Below are 18,609 nucleotides of genomic sequence, written 5' to 3'. Positions count from 1 at the left end.
ACGCTTTCCTACTGGATGGATAAAGTCAGTTTTCGGATTTTGAACGACCAGACGCGTATTACCACCAGTAGTCAAATTACATGAGCCTTCTGACTGTAGTGCACTTCATAAAGATGGTACCGGAACACACCTTTCGAAGGTACATTACTTTATTTCAACGAAACGTTACGCGGACTACTATAGAATCTTAACAATACTGCTTAATATTTCCAATATCAATTCAACGCTGCCGTCCGTTTATGAAGCATTTCGAACACGTTTAAATAGCTGTTCATCTTTATACGCACGTTGGCTCGCTCCACTATCGAATCAAGCGCACGGGTAAACCGTTCCTTTGCATTGTTCAACGACGGTGGACGAAGAATACCAAACCAACTGCTCGGATCAATGAGTCCTTCGTCCGCATCCACAGGATGGCTGTCCAGTGAAAGGTGCGGTATACCTGCAGAGCCGCTAGCATCTTCATCTTGCTTCACAGTCTGCAGGGCCCTAAACTCTTTGTATTCTTCGGTCGGCAGCTGTACGGCGCTGACCGCCATCGGGCCTTTGGTGAAACGCGTATGTGCCAGCTCCATCTGGCCTTCGGTTGTTAGACGTGCAATATCCTGGCTCAGCTGGACGTCCTGTTCGATCAGCTCCAGCGTGTTAATGAGCAGCTTGTCCATCAGCTCACAAAGTTCGTCTTTGGAGGCGTTTTCCATAGTGCTTTTGTGTGTTTTTTCGGAGGCACAAGTGTTTACTGATGGTAAATTGAAATTGAAACAACAAAACGGTGCATGGTTTCTTTTTTTTTTTCGCTGTCATGTGACTTTGACATCTGATTGTCATAGCGCTTTCCCTTTCGCTCGATTGCCATGTCGACGGACAACTGTCAAATCGCACTGGCATGGAAGCTTGAAGAAGGACAGGCAGCGATTACTTTTTGATACTGGCAAAGTTATTCTTTTCTGCATTGTGAAAAAGCCAAGGAAAAACGTGCATTAAGTTGCAAAAATGTCGAAAAGTGAGACAAAAGAAATAACTATACGGCAACTGTACACAGAGCTGAATAAACACTGCTCCAGCGCCGAATACGACAAGGCACTGAAGGCTGCTAATAAAAGTAAGCGATCTTCGGAGCACTTGTCCGGATCTAGAAATTAGTTTAATGTAACATTATATACCATCCTTCCTTGATTTTAGTTATCGGTCTCGATGCCACCGAATGGAAAGCGGCCAAATGTAAGCTGGTGTGTTTGATACAGAACGGTAAGTTCGATGAGGTGCTTAAGTTCATCGAACGTGGCACATCTATCCCGGACACCACATTCGAGAAGGCTTACAGCGAGTATCGGCTAAACAGGGCCGAAGATGCGTTTCGCACGATCCAGTCGACGCTGTCCACTGGTGCCGGCGGCGGAGGTGTTGATCCATGGGCCGGATTGGCGCCGAATCTGAAGGAGCTGCTGGCACAAATCTTGTACCGGTTGGAGCGATTCGATGAGTGTTTCGATCTGTATCGGAATATCATTAAAAATACGCACGACGATTACGATGATGAACGTCGCACGAATATGAGCGCAGTGGCAGCTAATCGATGCATCGTCGGTGGAGGTGTCGAAAAGCAGCAACAGCTGTCGGCCATGAATATGCCCGAAGACACGTACGAGCTCACGTACAATGCGGCATGTGCATTGGCTGGCCGGAAGGAGTACGTCGATGCGGAGCGAAAATTGCGCACCAGCGAGAAGATGTGTCGCGATTCGCTCGAGGAAGACGGTGCTACCGAAGAGGACATCATTGACGAGATCACCATCATCAAGGTGCAGCTGGCGTACTGTTTGCAGATGCAGGGTCGGGTAAAGGAAGCTTCGGCACTGTATGCTGACGCACTGCGTCACAAAACGAATGATGCGGCACTCACGGCGGTCGTCAGCAACAATTTGGTCGTAATCAACCGCGATCAGAATGTGTTCGATTCGAAGAAAAAGATGAAGGTGGCCACTTCTGAGCAGGCAGAGCAGAAGCTTACCAGCCGACAAAGGAAGACGATTGCATTTAACAACTGTCTGTTGGCGTACTTTGCCAGCCCGACGGAGTGCGGTTTGTTGGCAAGCCGACTTGCAAACGCACATCCGGACCTCGAGTTTCAGTCGCTGTTGATACGCGTGAGCCAGCTCGCACGCGATAAAAAGTACCGGGAAGCGGTTGAGCTGTTGGAAGGCTATGCGCAACGATTGCCGCGTGAGCGCACGACGGAGGTACTGCAGGTGCGGTTTGCCATCGTGCAGCTCCACCTCGTTGCAGGCAACAGAAAGGCGGCGATTGACACATTCGAATCGCTCGGAGAAGCTCGCTACCAGCCGGGCGTCGTGTCTGCCCTGGTGACGTTGCACCTTGGGCTAGATAATAAGCAGGCCGCCTCCGAAATACTGAAGAGTGCAGTTGACTGGTATAAGCGGCAGAAGAGTGCCTCGATTAGCGATGGTGATCTGAGCGATATGTGGCGACAAGCGGCTAGTTTCCATCTGCGCGGCGGTGAACCGGAAACGGCAGCCAAAAGTCTCGAGGAACTATTGCGAACTCATCCGGATGATATGAAGCTACTGGCGCAGCTGGTTATTGCGTACGCCCAGTTCGATCCGAAGCGAGCTCAGCAGGCGAGTAAGCGGTTGCCGGCATTAGAAACGCTGACCACGGTATCGGAGATTGATGCGCTCGAGGCAACAAACTGGATGATGATTGCGAAGGCCGTCCGACGCAAGCAAAACCTGCCGGGTGGTGGTCGTACCACCGGCGACCAGTCACCCGGTGCTGGTACACCGTCCGCAGAACAGCAGGCCGCAGCCCGTAAGCAGAAGCGCAAGAAGCGTAAGGGCAAACTGCCGAAAAATTACATAATCGGTGTTCTACCCGACCCGGAGCGCTGGTTGCCACGTTACGAGCGTACCGGCTACCGTAAGAAGCGCGATCGTCGCGTAAAGGAAGTCATGAAGGGTAGCCAGGGAACCGCTTCCGGACAGGCCGATCAGTTGTAAGTGAACACGTGGAAAACATATTTTCGCTATCCCTTGGTTAGTCAATTAGGCAAGTTTTTTTATTTTTATTTCCCGCTCTTCCTTTTTTACAGCGACATGAGCAAGGCGTACAATCAGACGAAAAATTCACCTGCGACACCGGGCGCGGGAGGGCCAGGAGGTGTCACACAACTCGAGCAGATGGCCGCCGCTGCCGCTGCAACCCGCCAGTTGCCGCGCAAGAGTCAGCACAAGAAGAAAAAGGGCAAACATTAAGGCGAACAATATTGTTCCAAAAGCGACAGTTCCATGAAACAATCGATGAGCGATCTTCTTCGCGTAGATCATAAGCTGAACTGATTTGGATGTGAATGGATCAATTGCAGTGGAAGAAGGTAATATTACCAACTTACCATTTATGCCGTTTTTCAGCCTAGTTAGGATCAAACAGCGTCGATCCCCTTACCCTGTGAAATTCCATCCTAAATGGACTAATATGACAGCGAATGGGGCTTTATCTAAAATCTGGTTCCACCAAGCAAACGCAGGTTGATCCCAGCTGGTGCGAGAAAAAGTGTATTAATAATATTTCTAGTGTGGAAAAGGAAATGAAATATATAATTTTAGCATTGAAGTTTTGTTTTAATTTATGTTTCTTGTGTTTTTAACCGGTTTGGATTAGTAAAACATCGATAAAAAGAATAAAAGAAGATCCAATGCTAAACGCCGGTGAGAGAGCATACGCCATCATTGAGCAAAGGCCAGCGAATCGTCCCAAAATGACTGTGAATCATGAATTGACAGTGCAACAGGGTCGTTTTACATATTTGATGGAGCTGGTAGGAAGGTCTGTGCACTATCAAATTCGTAAGTTAATGATATAATTGACAAAAGAGCGAAGGTACTTTATTACAGTTCCAATACATGGATATGGATTGTTAAGGCTAAGGTGTCGTATTACATAAGAAAAAAAAAATTACTCAAAAATCACATTATGATCCAGCGCCAATACTGCAGATCGTACTTCCACACATATAGAACGACACACGCAAACGAGTCTCTGCAGCGGATGGGATGATTACTTCAACTAACACCTTGTCCTTATTCGTAGCAAACATCACAATTCGCATGTTGGTTGCTCCGTAGTAGCTGTAGTTATTATCATTCGACTTCAACACCGCGCCAGTGCCATTGGTAACCAGTGTGATGATCGTTCGAATCAAGTGTTTGCGACCACTTTCGTTGCGCAGCAGGGGAAACAATTCTAACCAACATGCGGCTCGTTCAGGCGGTCCGAATCGAAACGAACAATTCGGGTTCTCGACGGTATCGTCCAGCTTCAGCAATGCGTTACGTGACAACGTGATAACTTGCTCATCGTTTACCGCCCAGTCGTCGTTATCCGGCACAGGAAGATCATAGTACCGTGCCATGCCGAGTGATTGTGCATCATTCATCAGCAGCTGAAACCGTGCATGCAACATTCGTTTGTCAAGCGCGACGGTAAATTGCTTCCACGCACTAACAATGCTATAGTAAACCTGCGAAACGGTCGTATTACTGAAATCGAGCGCATAATCTAGAACGCAAGCAGCTGGCGGTAAATTCGCGGACGATGTGCCAACGCGTACGATAAGTTGCTCGAGCAGTCCGACAGTTTCGAGATTCTCGATAGCAGCAGTATTGGAACAAGTGCACATCCAGACTTTGTTCGCTCTGTCCAGAAGAAGCTTATCGGCATTGTAACAAAGGCGCAGAAATCGTTCGTCACGGAGCAGTACGGTGCGAGAACGCTCGGATAGCTTTAGGAAATCTTCCGCATAGAAACCAAGCAACGAACTGACCGTGATCCGCTTGCCAGTGAATTCAATCGGGCTGGTTTGCTCCGGCACCATTTGTCTTTGGGCTTCTGCTACCGATATTAACGCAAGCAGTGCGGTACGGTAGCTGCCGGTGGTATGCTGTCCAAGCCACTTGAAGAGCTCCCGATCACCACCGCTGATGCGCTGTGATTCGCGCAATATATTTAGCACTTCCGTTTGCTCGGGCGTTAGTGAAGCGAGTTGTTCTAGCAGCGGAATTCGTTCCAGGTTCGTAGCAGTCAAGAATGCGCCTATGGTGGCGAATGAAAACCGATGACCACGTCCGAGGGTGATGTAGTCGTCCAGTTTGACGAGATAGGTGGGAAGCTGGGCAACAGTCTGTAACAATTGTACCACATTATTTACATCAAGCTGCGACATTTTAGCTTTCCCGCGATGGCTGATGAGTGCGGTTGTGGATTTTTGCACGAACAACAGTAGCATTTTCAGCTGGTCCCAGTTAATGCTGAACATGTTACTAAACTGCAATTCATATCCGAATAGGTAAATCGTGGTAAAGTTGTCGTCCACTGTGAAGTGTACGTTCTCTTTCAGATAGTCCGTCACCAACAGCAGAAACTTATTAAAGTTTAGGTCTCCCAATTTCGAAGAAAGTATGTGATGCGGTACGTTGGGACAAAGTTGCTTGAAGAACTTGAAAACACCGTTCCGCTGCATCATGTCAATCAAACGAATCGCGACTGTTTCGCTGAACTGTTCGCGATACGCGAAACAAAGCATAGCGGCCAGTTCGATCCATTCCGCATTGGGCAGCTGTTGCCAGCCACCAACTGTTCCGATTAGCGCAGTAACACAACTGCCCGCGCTAGCGCCCCGCATGGTTCCTGAGGGAAAAATAATTGTGCAGAAGAATCAGCATTTACCTTACCGAAACAATGCGCGATAAACCGGTGATAAACGGTGACTTACCTTTGAGGATCTTTTCAGCCCGTTCGAGCTGCAGCAGCTTTTCCGCTGGTAGCATTTTGCGCAACTTTTCTATCCTGCATACCGCCGTTAGTCCGGCACTGGCGAACGTGGTTAGATTGAAAGCTAGTGCCACAGCGCGCCTAGCTACGGCGGTGACATTTTCGTGCTTGTAGCTATCAACCAGCTCGACTGCCGATATTCCGCTGCTTGTAGCACTGCAGGCCAACACCAGTGGCATCCCTACCGTGGCACTTAAGGGCGTAAAAGAGAGCAGTAATGCGACCGCACTGCCCGCAACCGCAATATCTTGCCACACGGTACCGGTGTTCTTTACTTTACAGCTATCGATCACCAGCATCAGCGAGTCCGATGTGCGGCGTTTGTAACGCAGCAGACCATCTTTCGGATACCATAATGTGCACGGCGGGAATTTGTTGTTGGTGAGAAACTCCTCGAAACGCTCGTACTTCCGCTGGGTCAGATCGAGATACACGCATTCAGTTGAGTTGGAAGCCTTTTGTACGCGCAGCAAAAACAATGGCTCGAGACGATCTTCAATCAGCAGCACCAGTGGGATGAATTGAAACTGGAGCGTTGGCATGCGATGGACGAGAGCAGCCAGTGAGTCATGCAGTTTCCGATCGGTCAGAAGATCGCATCGTTCGAACTGATCAAAGTTCTGAATATTCTGCGGCAATTGGCCAAGCGCGAAGGCGAGCAAATTTACAGCGTACGATTTGTTTTTGGCAATGAAAAATTCTTCCTTTTGTGCAAACCGCAGCAAATCTGCCTCGTCTCGCTCTACGCCCCGGTGCAGGGAGTCGTGCATAATGCGGGCGATTTGCGCCTCCGCCATCGTTTACACTTTTCTGCTTGCTATTTTATCGGTATACAACACTGATGATGTTCGTAGCACAACTGATGCATCCGGTGTTACGAGCTTAAGAGCGTCCGCTGCAGACAAAAAGTCGAATTAGCTGATAAGATTAGGTATATGCGTATACAATTCTGACGAGAAACTAGAATGTCGATTATACGGCAAATGCAGATCGGTTGCACGCCGGTTAATCGAGTTCCACGGATAACACGCTCTACGTTATCACGTAACGTAATGAAGCGGGTTTTGTTTAAAAAACATCTCACTACCACATTGCACATAGCGCAAGGATGTGTGCTTTGTTTTACTCCGAATTCCACGTTAAGATTTTGTTTTCAAGTTATTGTATATCTAGTTTAACCGATTTTTAAATTTTAAGAAAACATTATTTCATCCACGATTTACGAAAACCCGCATATTTATCAATCGGATATTCGTTACAACAAAATCCAAACGGCTGCGCAGTTGATTTTGGCACACGGATAATCTGGCCGCCGGACAGCAACAGCACCCCGGATTAATCGGTAAACATTTGGGACGATCCAATCGATTTCTACTGAACAATTGACTTGAGATAAGGTGGATTTGCAGTGTTGTAATGTTTGCTTCAATGAAAGCAAATTTACCACAGTTAACTGCATCTCAAACCAAGGCGAATGAGCCCACCGACTGCTTGGATTCGGCTTAGCGGGAAACCACTACAAATGAAGCAAATGATTTACTTTACATAACACGTTGCTAACGCCGTATCACACGAATTTTCATACTGTGCTAAATTTCAAGACGTGTCACGAATTTGCCGGTTGCCCCAAGGTCTCACGGTTTTTTTTTTAATACGGCGTATAAAACGATTGTAAATCGTTCGTTCGTCGTTGGTGTTGGTCGTAATGGCACTTGAGTGTTTGTAGATTTATTCCGTAACTTTCGGTCCTTGCACTACATACACACTATATCTACCAAGAACGTTGAAGAACTGAAGAACAGTGGCTTCAGCAATGCAGTTGCAGCTCCATGTTTTATCAATTATTTCTGGATAATTCTGTGTCTACGCACACAGTAGATTTAGCGGTCGAGCTGATAAGTGGAATTTTATATCTTTGGAATTTAATTTGTACTTTTCTATATTTGTAATAGTAAATTCAACGTTGGGCGACCGCATTAAGCCCCGACGAGGAAGAAACCCCCTCCCACACACCCATTTGTCGTTTTCTTCGTGTTGTTTGTGTGGAACCCCAAAAAAAGGCTCCCCATCAGGGACAGCTATTGTGAGTCAATTAAAAATAAAACTGACCTAATCTTGGTGCCCAACTATCATTCCGCTTCGAGGGGTTTCGATCGAGAAGGATTGTTCTGTACTAAAATTGGCAAAATGGGATATTTAATGGTGTGTCCAGTTGTTCATTCACTAACACTAATTACGACGATTGGAAGTGAAATGCCTTTACCTGTGTATACAGACCAGAAGCTCCATTATGGTGACCCATTCAAGTAACAAATAAACGAACTAGAACCGTATTTAAGACACTTTGTTAGAAAATACTGCACGGAAGTAGATGCTCTGTATCGGTAACACTGCACTAAACTATGGAGTAGCGTGTGTTCAGCTTCGGTGAAAAACTTGGAGTGAGATAAACAAACGGTTGCTATGGTGCACCATAGCATGCTGTAGAGATGATTGCTATACCGGTCCATACGAATACATGTTTATGAAATAAATTGCCGGTTTTGGAATCTGGACTTTTGAAATATTACATTTTATTTCTGTGTGCCCTTCAGAAAGGAACAAAAAAATATATGAAAAAAAAATAAAGGAATTGAAAACGCGATTTCTTATGACTGTGTGTATGAAATCCAACCTCTAATTCCAAGCATTGTTCACTTGTAGCGATTGTTACACGATGCTTACGATGTGGAAGCGGCCGTGCCCTCGTTCCCATCAGCGCCAGGTCGCCGGCAAACGATCAAACCCTTCTCCCAAAGGCTTCGAATAAACTCGAGCCGATCCTCCACCGGCAGGCTGCTGACCAGCACATACCTCGGATACATCTTGATTAGCAACTCCACCCCGAGCGCCGTCTCGTGATCGAGCTCCAGGAAGTTCGCCTCGTACTGATGGTACTCGCGGGAGTTGTCCGTGTGGTAGTAGATGCGTAGCTTCTCCTCCTCGCTCACCAGCCGCAGTATATTGCGGCGAAGTAATCGTACCGAGGACCGATCATCGATTGGTCTCGCACACTGTACCGTTCCGTCTGGCCGGAACTCATAGTTCCCTGCACCGTACACCGTGTCATCCCACTCGCCAAAATCGACCAACGGGGGCAACGCGTCATGCTGGAACCGTTTTGCCAGCTGATCGACAGCCGCATCGATCGCTGCATCCGAGAACAGCTTGTCGAACATGGTGCGAATGCGCACGATCAACCGTCTCCGTTCCGCGCTCATGCCGTCCGAATGCACGATGCCAAAGTGTTGATGCAGGTCCAGCGGTAATCCTTCGCGCAACAGCGGCTCCTCGTCGGCCGCAGTCGCCAGCGCGATCGGCATCATCTGTTCGAACAGATCCGCCCAGCAGTTGCGCTGGTACATGCTCACGGTAATGTGCAGCGAGTGGGCACCCGGTACGGTGGCCGCCTGATGGATGCAGCCGCGCGGAAAGTACAGCAGATCGCCCGCCTCTAGCACCACGTCCACGATCGGTGGACCGCTCAGCTCGTCCTGGCTCAGATTGTCGGAGGATACGCGCGCCAACACTTCCTGCGGTTGGCGCGGTCCGTACAATCGCCACCGCTTCCGGCCCTCGATCTGCAGCACGAACGCTTCGATGTCATCGTAGTGTGGCGCGAAACCCTGACTGCCGGGCGGTGTCAAATAAAAGTTAGCCCCCGTCATGCAGTGGAAGTATTCCTGCAGCTTCACGTTTAGCTCGTACACCGAGCGCAGGTAGGTCTGGGGATTAAGCATACGGACGCTGCACCCGGTACCGTAAAAGTGCCACAGGTCCGGCGGAAGCACACGCCCGTCTGGATTGTGCGTTTCGCGCTGCCCATCCCGGTAAGACGTGATGTCGATGTTCTTCGTGTACTCGATGTTGTTCGTACGCAGCATCTCGTCAATCATGGCACGGGACAGCAGGCCGTCATAGTACGTACGTTCGTTGCGCTGCACCAGCAGCGGCTTCCGTTCCCAGTGCGTGCGCATGAATTCTTCCACCGTGGTGCCGGGACCGATCATCCAAGCGAACGTTTGCCGCCCGATCGTTACACTGTCCAGCTCGTGCAGGGCCGTGCCGGTGGTGCTCGTTCTGATCGGTGTCTTTGGTTCCTGCTTTATCTGCGTAACGCGCTTCAACGGGGTCACGACACTGGTCGGTGGTAAACCGACCGAACCATTCACCGCCTTGGCTGGGCGATTTTTTTTCGACGATTTCTTTGCCGGCTCTGCTGCGGTTCCGTTTTGCTGCTTGTGCTGTTCCGACCCTGTCGTTTGCTGCTGCAGTTTGGCTTTCTTTTTCTTCGCAATGCCCACCGTCGTGCTGGCGGTCGGTTGTTTCGGTGTCGAATATAGCTTGATATGAAACCGTACCTGTTTGGCGGGCGTTTTCTGTTTCTTGCCTTCTTCGGGTTGTTTTTTCTTCTGCTTTTTAGCGCTGGGTACAGGGTCATCGTGGGACGAGCCCGGTACCGGCAATTGTTCACCATTCGCCGTCGTACCGTGCTGCGAAAAGCGTGAAAATGTACGTACATTTAGACGTTAAGCAAAAATAAGTTTCTGTTTACGTTTATACGCGTACCTCACTGTCTGGTTTCGTTTTAGTGCCCGCCGCCGATACATCGGTACCCGGCAGGGGCTGTGGTGAGGCGGTCGGTTTCTTCCTTTTCTGGGGTGGCTTTTTGGTAGCACTGGTAGGCGGTGTATTGCTGGTGGTCGGTTTTACGACACCATTATCTGTTTCGTGCTTCACTTCAGCCAGCTCTGGACCAGCTGTGGTTTCCATCGTGGAAAGTGCAGTGGGCGTGAGATGGTGGCGCGTGGTATAGATGAAAAACACGCGCTTCTTTTTCTCGCAACACGGTGTAGCGGTGTTGTTATGTTGTGCCCACACACAACACGCGCCTTGATTTTTCAACGCGTGTTGTGACAGGTTCGTTTGACAGGTCGTTAGCAAAACACGGTTGAATTTTGTTGGTAATTTCTTTGCAGTGCTGTAATGTAGAAGGGATTTTCTGGAAAATACCTATTTCTATTGCTTTTGGTATTTTACGATTGCATGATTTCCTTAGGTTTAAATTAAAAGAAAAAAATCGAAACAATAATAATGTTCATGCGTACATCCCACTGTTCGCCATGGTAGTTTGACAGAAGTGAATTGAACTGGTCGCATTTTGTAAACATTGGCAACTTTTCTGCTCCACTCTTTTGCGTACGGAAAAACACCGGCAATCTATCACACATTTTGTGCAAATTTGAATTGTACCAGCGCTCCTCAACATGTTTCTGACTAACATTCTGTTGAAGAAGGCAAAAAGCAAGTAAGGCAAACATTCCTCCCGTTGGTTTTTCGCACTGGCAATCCAGAGGAAGAAGTTAAGTAATGTGTTCTCGCCGTTCAATACTTTCCTACAGGAACATCCTGGTGCTGATGGAAAGCGCAGTCAGTGGACATCAGTTTTCCATGATCCGAGAGCGGTTGGCAGACAAACTGGAACTGCAGCGCTTTGATCCTTACAGTAAGTACGGCTTACGAGTTTCTTCTTTCGTACACGGTTATGTGCAAACGTTTGTTTTATGTTTTCCACAGTTCAAAGGATGTCCCTGTACCGTGAGCGCAAACGGCTGCGAAGTTTGAACTGAATTCAGCGTTTCCGGAGACCCGTTACTCAATTGTAGACTGTATATAAATAAATTGAACTAGCTTACAAAACCAAAACCGGTCACATGAATCTTTCGCTGTATCATCATGGATGGGGGTCAGCGGTCTTTTGAAACAGAATGCCAACGGTTGGTCAAAATACGCTTTTTCCCGAATGTGATTTAACCTTGGGGGGATTGCTGGTCATACTGAGTACGTTAAATAGCAATACGGGTAAGTTTTGAGCTTCCGTATGCATATTTTCATACTCCGTGCATGCCATTTGCATGCTGAAACACATCCTCCTTCGTAGAATACCCTCGCCTCCAGAATGTAAATCAGCATGACCAAATAAAAGAAAATAATTATTTTTCAAAGTGCCGTTTTGTTAGATTGTACCGCGTCACCGATAGAGATTTATTTTACTAACCCGGAAGCACAGGCAACCTCTAAGGTTGGTTCTACTTGGTTTCTCCTCTCTCTTGTTGGCTTAACGACCTCTAAGGTCATGACGGGCCATTTCTGGTTTACTAGACTGATTTTTATCACGTATCCGGATAGCCAGTCCTTGCTATGGGGGGACGGTCCGGATCATACTTTGGTTCTATTTAGTAAAACTGTTTATTCACTTAAAATAAGAAAAAGTAATCTTCATCTCTTCCCGTGCATCGAAATCCTAATCGGAAGACAGGCATCATTTCATTTAGAGCTTGATCATTTCTGATAACAAACTAGCTTACCCGGCAAACCTAGCTTTGCCCTTAAACACGCGTTTTGTATTTAAAGCAAACATTTTGAGTGTTCAATCTTGATTCGTGTGGTATTATTAGAGTGGTGATTAGAGAATATCGTTCATTATTTGAAAATTCTTTAATTATTGCCATTCTTAATCCAAATGATATTCCCAATCAAAGCAATTTTTCTTCTTTTTTATGGCTCTTCTTCTTCTTTTCTGCTACTTCAGGAGGCATTACTGGCATTCCTGTGTACCTACTTTGATTGATTTATTCGTTAGAACTTTTTTGTTTCAGTAGTGTTCAACATTATTCGTGTTGAAAAAAGGGCTATGCCTACTTGATAACTCCCGTAGGAAAAAACATAAAAGATCTTATAATATTGGCCAGAGGCCACCTAGCGAAACGAAAAGTAGCGGTAAACCTATTCTCATACCTAATGAACGTTCAGCGAAATTTTCATACAAATCGGTTCAGCCGTTTAAGAGGAGTTTGCACACTAACACCGTGACATGAGAATTTTATAAATATAGAAGAAGATTGAACTTACAAGTTGATAACAAATCGGCTATTTTCGTACTCCAATAAAATTATTTGTCTTATCTGGATTTACTACTAGCTCTCAAGTATCACACTACTATGAAACACCTGAAAGTGATCGATCCTGAAGAAGATAGTTTGTAAAGAAAAAAGTGGTTGAGTCAGTAGCGGATCAAACTTCTCGGAGGCGCTAGGCGGCCACCGACTCCTCGTAATAAAAAAAAACCTGTAGATAAGAACTAATGTTGATGTTACTTCAACCGATGATGATTTCAACGAATGGCAAGAGATGAACGGTGCGCTTCACAAGTTGCTCTTTCATTGCTTCAGCCCGCTGAAAAACCACAAACGATGTGATAAGCCAAAAAAAAAACGAAGATATCTTCCCATCTGCATTTTGCTATCGTAATAGATTTCTTTTTATTAATGATATTACGTTTTTTTCTGTTTCTGTTTGCATCGTGTAATTACAATTAGTTCATTGACAAACAGGAAACGAACGTCCGCAGAAGAGAAGGCGCAGAGGTGGTGGTTCACACATGGACGTTACCGATGTTTGTGTTTGTGGGTTTTTGGGCGAGGAATACATCATCGTGTGGGGGGGAGGGAAGGAAAGGAAAAGGGGATCGGAGGAACGGTGTGAGGTAACGTTCGTATTTCAGTTATTATTGTTTATTTCTTCCTTTCTGTGCTACAATGAAAACAAAAAATAAACTAAACAACTCACGCTTCGGAACAGTTCCTTCCAGTTTTTGTTTGCTTGTTTTGCTTTTTGTTTTTGCTCCTTCGAACAGCTCTCATCTCCTTTTTGGGTAGTTTACCATATAGATTCTTCCCGTACTACCACCCGCCCCAAAAGATAGCTTATTCACTTTACTCTTTTTCACACTCTTTTTCGTTTTACACCCCCTTTTTCTAGTTTTGTTTGCCCACACGAACCACAATTTCTCTTATTCGGAATGATATATTGTAACTAGCTTTAATCGTGTGTGTTTTTTTGTTTTTCTTCTTCTTCTTCTCATCTTTACTAATCCCTTTTTGTTGTTTTGCTTGCCGCTCTCCTTCCCGTTTTTATTTTCTTTTGTTTGTTTGCTGTTCTGTAACCTCTCGTTTGCTATATACTTTTGCGTTTGTTTGTTTGCTCTTACTATATATAATAACATACTCTTAAAACGTAAACGACTAGAGTGTACTTTGCGAACCAGTCCAGCCCAGCCGAGTCCTAGCAGCGTGCCGTCTTTTTATGTCCCGAACGACGAGGACAACGAGCTACGGAACAGGGGTCCGGAAACAATGCCTGATCGGTTCTGATCTTGTTGTAGGGGTTTTGCTTTGTTATCTCACTTGTGTTTGCATTTGCACAATGCAATCTCATACTGCAGTAGGGATAAGGTAAACAGAAAGGGTAATAAGTGTGTTACAACAATAACAAGCGAGTGCATGAGTATGCCAGCGTGCGTGCGTGCGTGCGTGTTTGTGTGTATTTGAATGAAATGGACGCATCCTGAAGCCCTTCGACTGTTTGTAGGATACGATTCCCGTAATAGTAGTTTGAGTGTTTTTCTTAGTAGGAAAAACAAAAAACCGTAACATGTAGCGTGGCTTGCAGTTACGGCAGGATACGGAAACGAGCTGCCACATCACGATCGATTCCCTTTCCTCCCCCCTTTCCTAATTCCAAAAGAACAAAGTAATGGGGGGGAAGTATCGCAGTTTGTAGCTGCACTCGAAATAGGCACTAATATGACTCTCATTCGTTAGTTAAGCTTGATTCTTAGATACAAAGTTGCAAGGATTGTTCCTTGTTTGTTTGTTTGTTTGTTTGTTTGTTCTACTTTACTATCTGTCTGTGTTGTTCACTGTGTACAAGTTATAGCATAATAAACAGTAATTAAGTATTAGATTCTAACTCTTTCCTGACACAGACCCACAACTCACACGCACACCGTCAACATTCTTTCTCACCGTTTTTAAAATGCCTCCTATTTCTGCCCGATCAGCTCAATTAATTATCATCTCATCTAAAACCAATTGTTCGGTTTTTTAATTCTACAAACGAAAAAAAAAACATCTATAAAAAAAAACAATGTGCCTGGGTATTGCATGTATATCTATTACTCCAGTGCTCATACCGAAAAAAAACATATAAAATCAACCAGCAATTTTCTGTTTGCGTCGTGTTTTACTACTTCCTCTCCTTTGTTTTGTGTTCTGTATGATCGCTTTCATTTGGTATCATTTGCATTATCGCTTTGCACTTCTTCACATCTTCTTGCACATTCAACTACTGCCATTTGTTTTTGGTTGTTTTTGTTGCTTAACTTTACATTTACTCTATCCTCTTTCGCTATCGTTCGGGTGACTTTACTTCTATCTTTTGCTAAAAGTGTCTATGTGTGTGTTGGTTTTTTTTTTGGTTCTCATTTTTATATTATCCTTCTGATATTATCCTTCTTTCATCGAGTGTTTCGACCTTCCTTTCTGTGGGTCATTTGCTAAATTCTCCTTCTAATTTAGAACAAAAAAAAAAACCGTGCATATCTTATTTATCTAAAAAATGGGGTTAGGTCTGTTTGGTTACTTTTGGTTTTGTTCTCTTTGTTTGCTAGGCTCAATTTCTGTTCTATTCTGTTTTTTGAACTTTAATCCATATATTTTTCTGCAATCAATCATCGAAACACACACGCACACATGCACGCACGTGCGCACACTGCAAAAGGAGAAAGAGAAGGTGCGTTTGTGTGTTTTTTTTGTGTTGCCAGGAAGTTTCCTCACCTTACGCCCAGTTTGTTTCACTAGGGGGATTTTTGCTTCAGTTTTCAGTGTCCTTATAATATTATATATATATTCCCTTATTAGGCTTAATGTTTGCTTCTACACACCCATTCAGATTGCAACAGTATTGGACCATCATAATCGCATTGATTATTAACACACCTCCTTGAAGATTTGATATAAACGGTGTAGTAGTAACACATTGCTATCCAGAGACTTGTTTTGTGTTGTTGTATTATAGTGGTTTAATTACTTTCGCTCAACGCTATACTATACAACGAAGGAGAAAGATAACGGTGCCTCTTTTATCAAAACCGGCAAGATTATGTGGTGCATAATTGGTTGGTAACAGAAACAACTAGAGAACGTTTCATCAATTGACATGGTTGAAAGGATAGAGATAAATTAAATAATGGAAAAAATAGATACAAAACAGCTGAAATTAAAATGTACAGCGAACTATAAACGAAAAATAGATATTGATCGTAACGCTTAAAAAGCCATAAAGTATGGTGGATCTTAAAAGTTGTTAATAAAACTAACATTAAAATAAAGAGATACAGTTAGAACACATAGCAGCGGTGTGACCTGGCGCGTGAGATAATATAGTAAAATAAAATCGGAAAGCAACTCTTGAAACGGTGCCGAATGGAAAATGGAGGCGCCTGGTGCGCCGCTTCAACAATTTGTTCCCGCTCATTCATAAAGTACGTGTATGTCTCTGTGTTTCTCTCTCTATTATGTATACTATTATGTGTGTATAATTTCTATCTGTGTGTTGCTTTTGCTTGCTTTTCACTTTGCTGTTCACACACACGGGCTTACAATGAGTTTTGCTTTCTTTGTGGTTTTCCTCGCGCCGTTAGTGTCTTTGGAGTAACTGCAACAATGCACCACCACTGGCACGCGGATATGATGGTGCATGGTAGTTTTGCATTTCTTTTTTTCCCGTTTCAACATATATCTCCGGTTGGCTACCGGGGATCGAGGAGCTTACGGTGGAGAAGGTGCGCACTGTTTAGGCGAAAAATTCGTATTTCGATGCCAGCTTGTATTCCTCCTCGTCCACTTTGTACATTTCGATGAGCTGCGTGCAAGTGAAAGAAAGAACAGAAAGGAAGGTATTATATTACATGGCGATCAATAGAAAAGTTTTATAATTGTTAAAATTTTTGCATTAGTATTTCCACAATAAGGTTGAAAGATATCGACTTCCAATGGATATCAGCCGAATAATGGAGCAGAAGAGTTTGCAGTTGCACATTTTGAACCTTGCTGCTGATGCGATTAATAATTCTAGGAAGTTGACTACAATAAAGAAGTGTTACAACAGTGCAATGCACGAAAACTAATAATTTTGTGCTGGTTAACATACTTTCTTATTTTTTCAATTTGTTGAATTTTGTAATATTTATACTAAAAATTTCAAAAATTAAAATATGCTTTATGTGTATGGTAGCGCAATAGAAAAAAAAACAATAAATTACTATTTTATAAAGTTAACAAAAAAAGGATGAAATAAAATTATTTAGTTAAGTATTAACCCAGCAAATGAATGAAAGAAACAAATATTAAAATTAAAACAGAGTTATTAAAAGATAGTAAATAATGAAAAATAAACAAATAAACAAATATAAACAAATAGCTTACATTTACTAAATAATACTTTTGCATTTGGCACGCTACGGTAAGCTTCCTCGTGATGCATATTCCACAGCCTAGAACTAGACCAGGCCTTCCTCACAATCACCATTAGTGTTCTTCACGAACAAACGCAGGGACAATCGGACTGTTTGGCTTCCTCGCGCTTTCTTGCTTCCTCGATCGTGTTCAATCGGATCAGATGCTGTGCGGACGGTGGCGGAATGGTGGAGAAGCTACGAAATGGAACGGGTGGTGCCACCGTCTCCGTTCGACCGCTTACCGTCGCCGTCGGTATCGATCCGCTGCTCGTGGACTTTTGTTCGATATTAATGCTAGTGCTACTGCCGCTACTAATAAGCCTACAGCCGCTAGCCGACAGCTAATGCGTGACGGTATGTTTTGAGGACAGCCGACATCGGGTGACATACAGAAAATGGTAAAGAAAAAATTAAACCGAAAACGAAGGGGGAAAAATGAAATGGAAATTATTAAACCATAGCAGAATACAATATTTTGGCAGAAAAAAAGATAGCATGAAAACAAAAATAAAAAAATTACGCAAACATAAAAAGGTGCTGACAAAATACAAATTTATAATGTGAAATAAAGAAACAAAACGTAAAACATAAGAAAAATAAACAAACCAAACGTACATAAAACCAAACAAAGGATAATACGAAAGGAAATGAAAAAAAAAACTAAAACATAACGGAAAGAAAGTAAAACTAAAATTGACCTACTGGAGCCGAAATTTTGTGAAGCTAGCAGCGTGTAGCCTTAGCAGGAGGAGGGGAACAAGACGATGGCCCGCAAGGATGCGCTCAACTCAACACATGCATTAACTAAGTACTACTGCTACTACTACTACTGTTGCTGCTGCTGTTGCTGTTACTGGTGTTGATGCGGGCTGCTTCGATTAAATTATTTCTTTGTTTTTATCACAACGATACTGTGTGGAAGTACAAGGTTGCCATTGGCTACCAGCATTAGAGCGAACATCACAGAGTGATCCACTGACCCTCGAACAAACTGATGTGCGTGTGATATCGCGTGAGAGGAAAAGTAGGAAGTAGGGTGGGAGTAACAGGTACAGGCAATGCAATTCAACTTTTCACAGATTAATCATACACAGACAGGTAATGGGGTGGGAGTGTGTGAGATATTGGACGGACGCCACTAGACACAACTACACGACTGTTTCGATCGTAACGATCTCCCGCACACCGCCCACTAGGCCGACGCCGCCCGGAGACAACGATACCTTTTGCACATCGTTCGCCAACTCCTCCAGCTGCTTGTCGTGGGTGACTTTCAGCTTTTCCTTCTCCCTGTTCTGCTTGATGGTGGCAGTCTGTCAGGACAAAAGAAAAGAGGACAAGCAATATTATACACGGCGTAAAAC

The 18,609-nt window shown here is 44.6% G+C and overlaps 6 protein-coding genes across 21 annotated transcripts in view; 2 read left to right on the top strand and 4 right to left on the bottom strand.

Moving 5' to 3' along the window:
- Positions 1-76: 76 nt before the first annotated feature.
- Positions 77-811, bottom strand: LOC125760930 (uncharacterized). Its single transcript, XM_049421535.1, has one exon. It carries the CDS (start codon positions 699-701, stop codon positions 216-218), a length of 486 nt encoding a protein of 161 aa, XP_049277492.1. The 5' UTR covers positions 702-811; the 3' UTR covers positions 77-215.
- A 47-nt stretch (positions 812-858) lies between these two features.
- LOC125760898 (signal recognition particle subunit SRP72) lies at positions 859-3,630 on the top strand. The gene is made up of 3 exons (XM_049421484.1): positions 859-1,102; positions 1,183-3,013; positions 3,110-3,630. The coding sequence occupies exons 1-3, from the start codon at positions 994-996 to the stop codon at positions 3,270-3,272; spliced, it is 2,103 nt and encodes a 700-aa protein (XP_049277441.1). The 5' UTR covers positions 859-993; the 3' UTR covers positions 3,273-3,630.
- A 247-nt stretch (positions 3,631-3,877) lies between these two features.
- Positions 3,878-8,305, bottom strand: LOC125760889 (uncharacterized). 4 transcript variants are annotated; one of them, XM_049421465.1, is made up of 3 exons: positions 8,111-8,305; positions 5,789-6,742; positions 3,878-5,703 (listed from the first exon to the last, which is right to left on the bottom strand). In XM_049421465.1, exons 2-3 carry the CDS (start codon positions 6,642-6,644, stop codon positions 3,989-3,991), a joined length of 2,571 nt encoding a protein of 856 aa, XP_049277422.1. In that variant the 5' UTR covers positions 6,645-6,742; positions 8,111-8,305; the 3' UTR covers positions 3,878-3,988. The 4 variants fall into 4 exon arrangements, with proteins under 4 accessions (XP_049277422.1, XP_049277424.1, XP_049277423.1 ...); XM_049421467.1 differs by lacking the exon at positions 8,111-8,305 and adding an exon at positions 7,433-7,564; XM_049421466.1 differs by lacking the exon at positions 8,111-8,305 and adding an exon at positions 7,393-7,562.
- Positions 8,306-8,398: 93 nt separating this feature from the next.
- LOC125766075 (bifunctional lysine-specific demethylase and histidyl-hydroxylase NO66) lies at positions 8,399-13,955 on the bottom strand (the record flags this gene model as incomplete). The annotated part of the gene is given in 3 exon segments (XM_049431665.1): positions 8,399-10,379; positions 10,456-10,867; positions 13,705-13,955. Coding segments are annotated over 3 exon segments (2,475 nt in total), but the record flags the coding sequence as incomplete, so codon positions are not given.
- On the top strand, positions 10,987-11,592 carry LOC125760933 (39S ribosomal protein L33, mitochondrial). The gene is made up of 3 exons (XM_049421539.1): positions 10,987-11,194; positions 11,289-11,392; positions 11,464-11,592. The coding sequence occupies exons 1-3, from the start codon at positions 11,154-11,156 to the stop codon at positions 11,514-11,516; spliced, it is 198 nt and encodes a 65-aa protein (XP_049277496.1). The 5' UTR covers positions 10,987-11,153; the 3' UTR covers positions 11,517-11,592.
- Positions 13,180-18,609, bottom strand: part of LOC125760880 (1-phosphatidylinositol 4,5-bisphosphate phosphodiesterase) — a 47,461-nt gene continuing 42,031 nt past the window's right edge. For 11 of the 13 annotated variants that reach the window (XR_007418064.1, XR_007418067.1, XR_007418060.1 and 8 more), the window contains 3 exons: positions 18,469-18,558; positions 17,214-17,586; positions 13,180-16,650 (listed from right to left, as the gene is read on the bottom strand). Coding sequence is in view for 2 of the 13 variants with exons in the window: in XM_049421449.1 (XP_049277406.1) it covers positions 16,582-16,650; positions 18,469-18,558 (159 nt within the window). In the remaining 11 variants the exon portion in view is untranslated. The remainder of the gene's footprint in view (positions 16,651-17,213; positions 17,587-18,468; positions 18,559-18,609) is intronic. The other 2 variants (XM_049421449.1, XM_049421448.1) reach the window with 1 other exon arrangement.

This window comes from Anopheles funestus, chromosome 2RL (assembly GCF_943734845.2).
Source record: "Anopheles funestus chromosome 2RL, idAnoFuneDA-416_04, whole genome shotgun sequence".
NCBI lineage: Eukaryota > Metazoa > Arthropoda > Insecta > Diptera > Culicidae > Anopheles > Anopheles funestus.
This window is presented reverse-complemented; position numbering and strand designations above follow the sequence as displayed.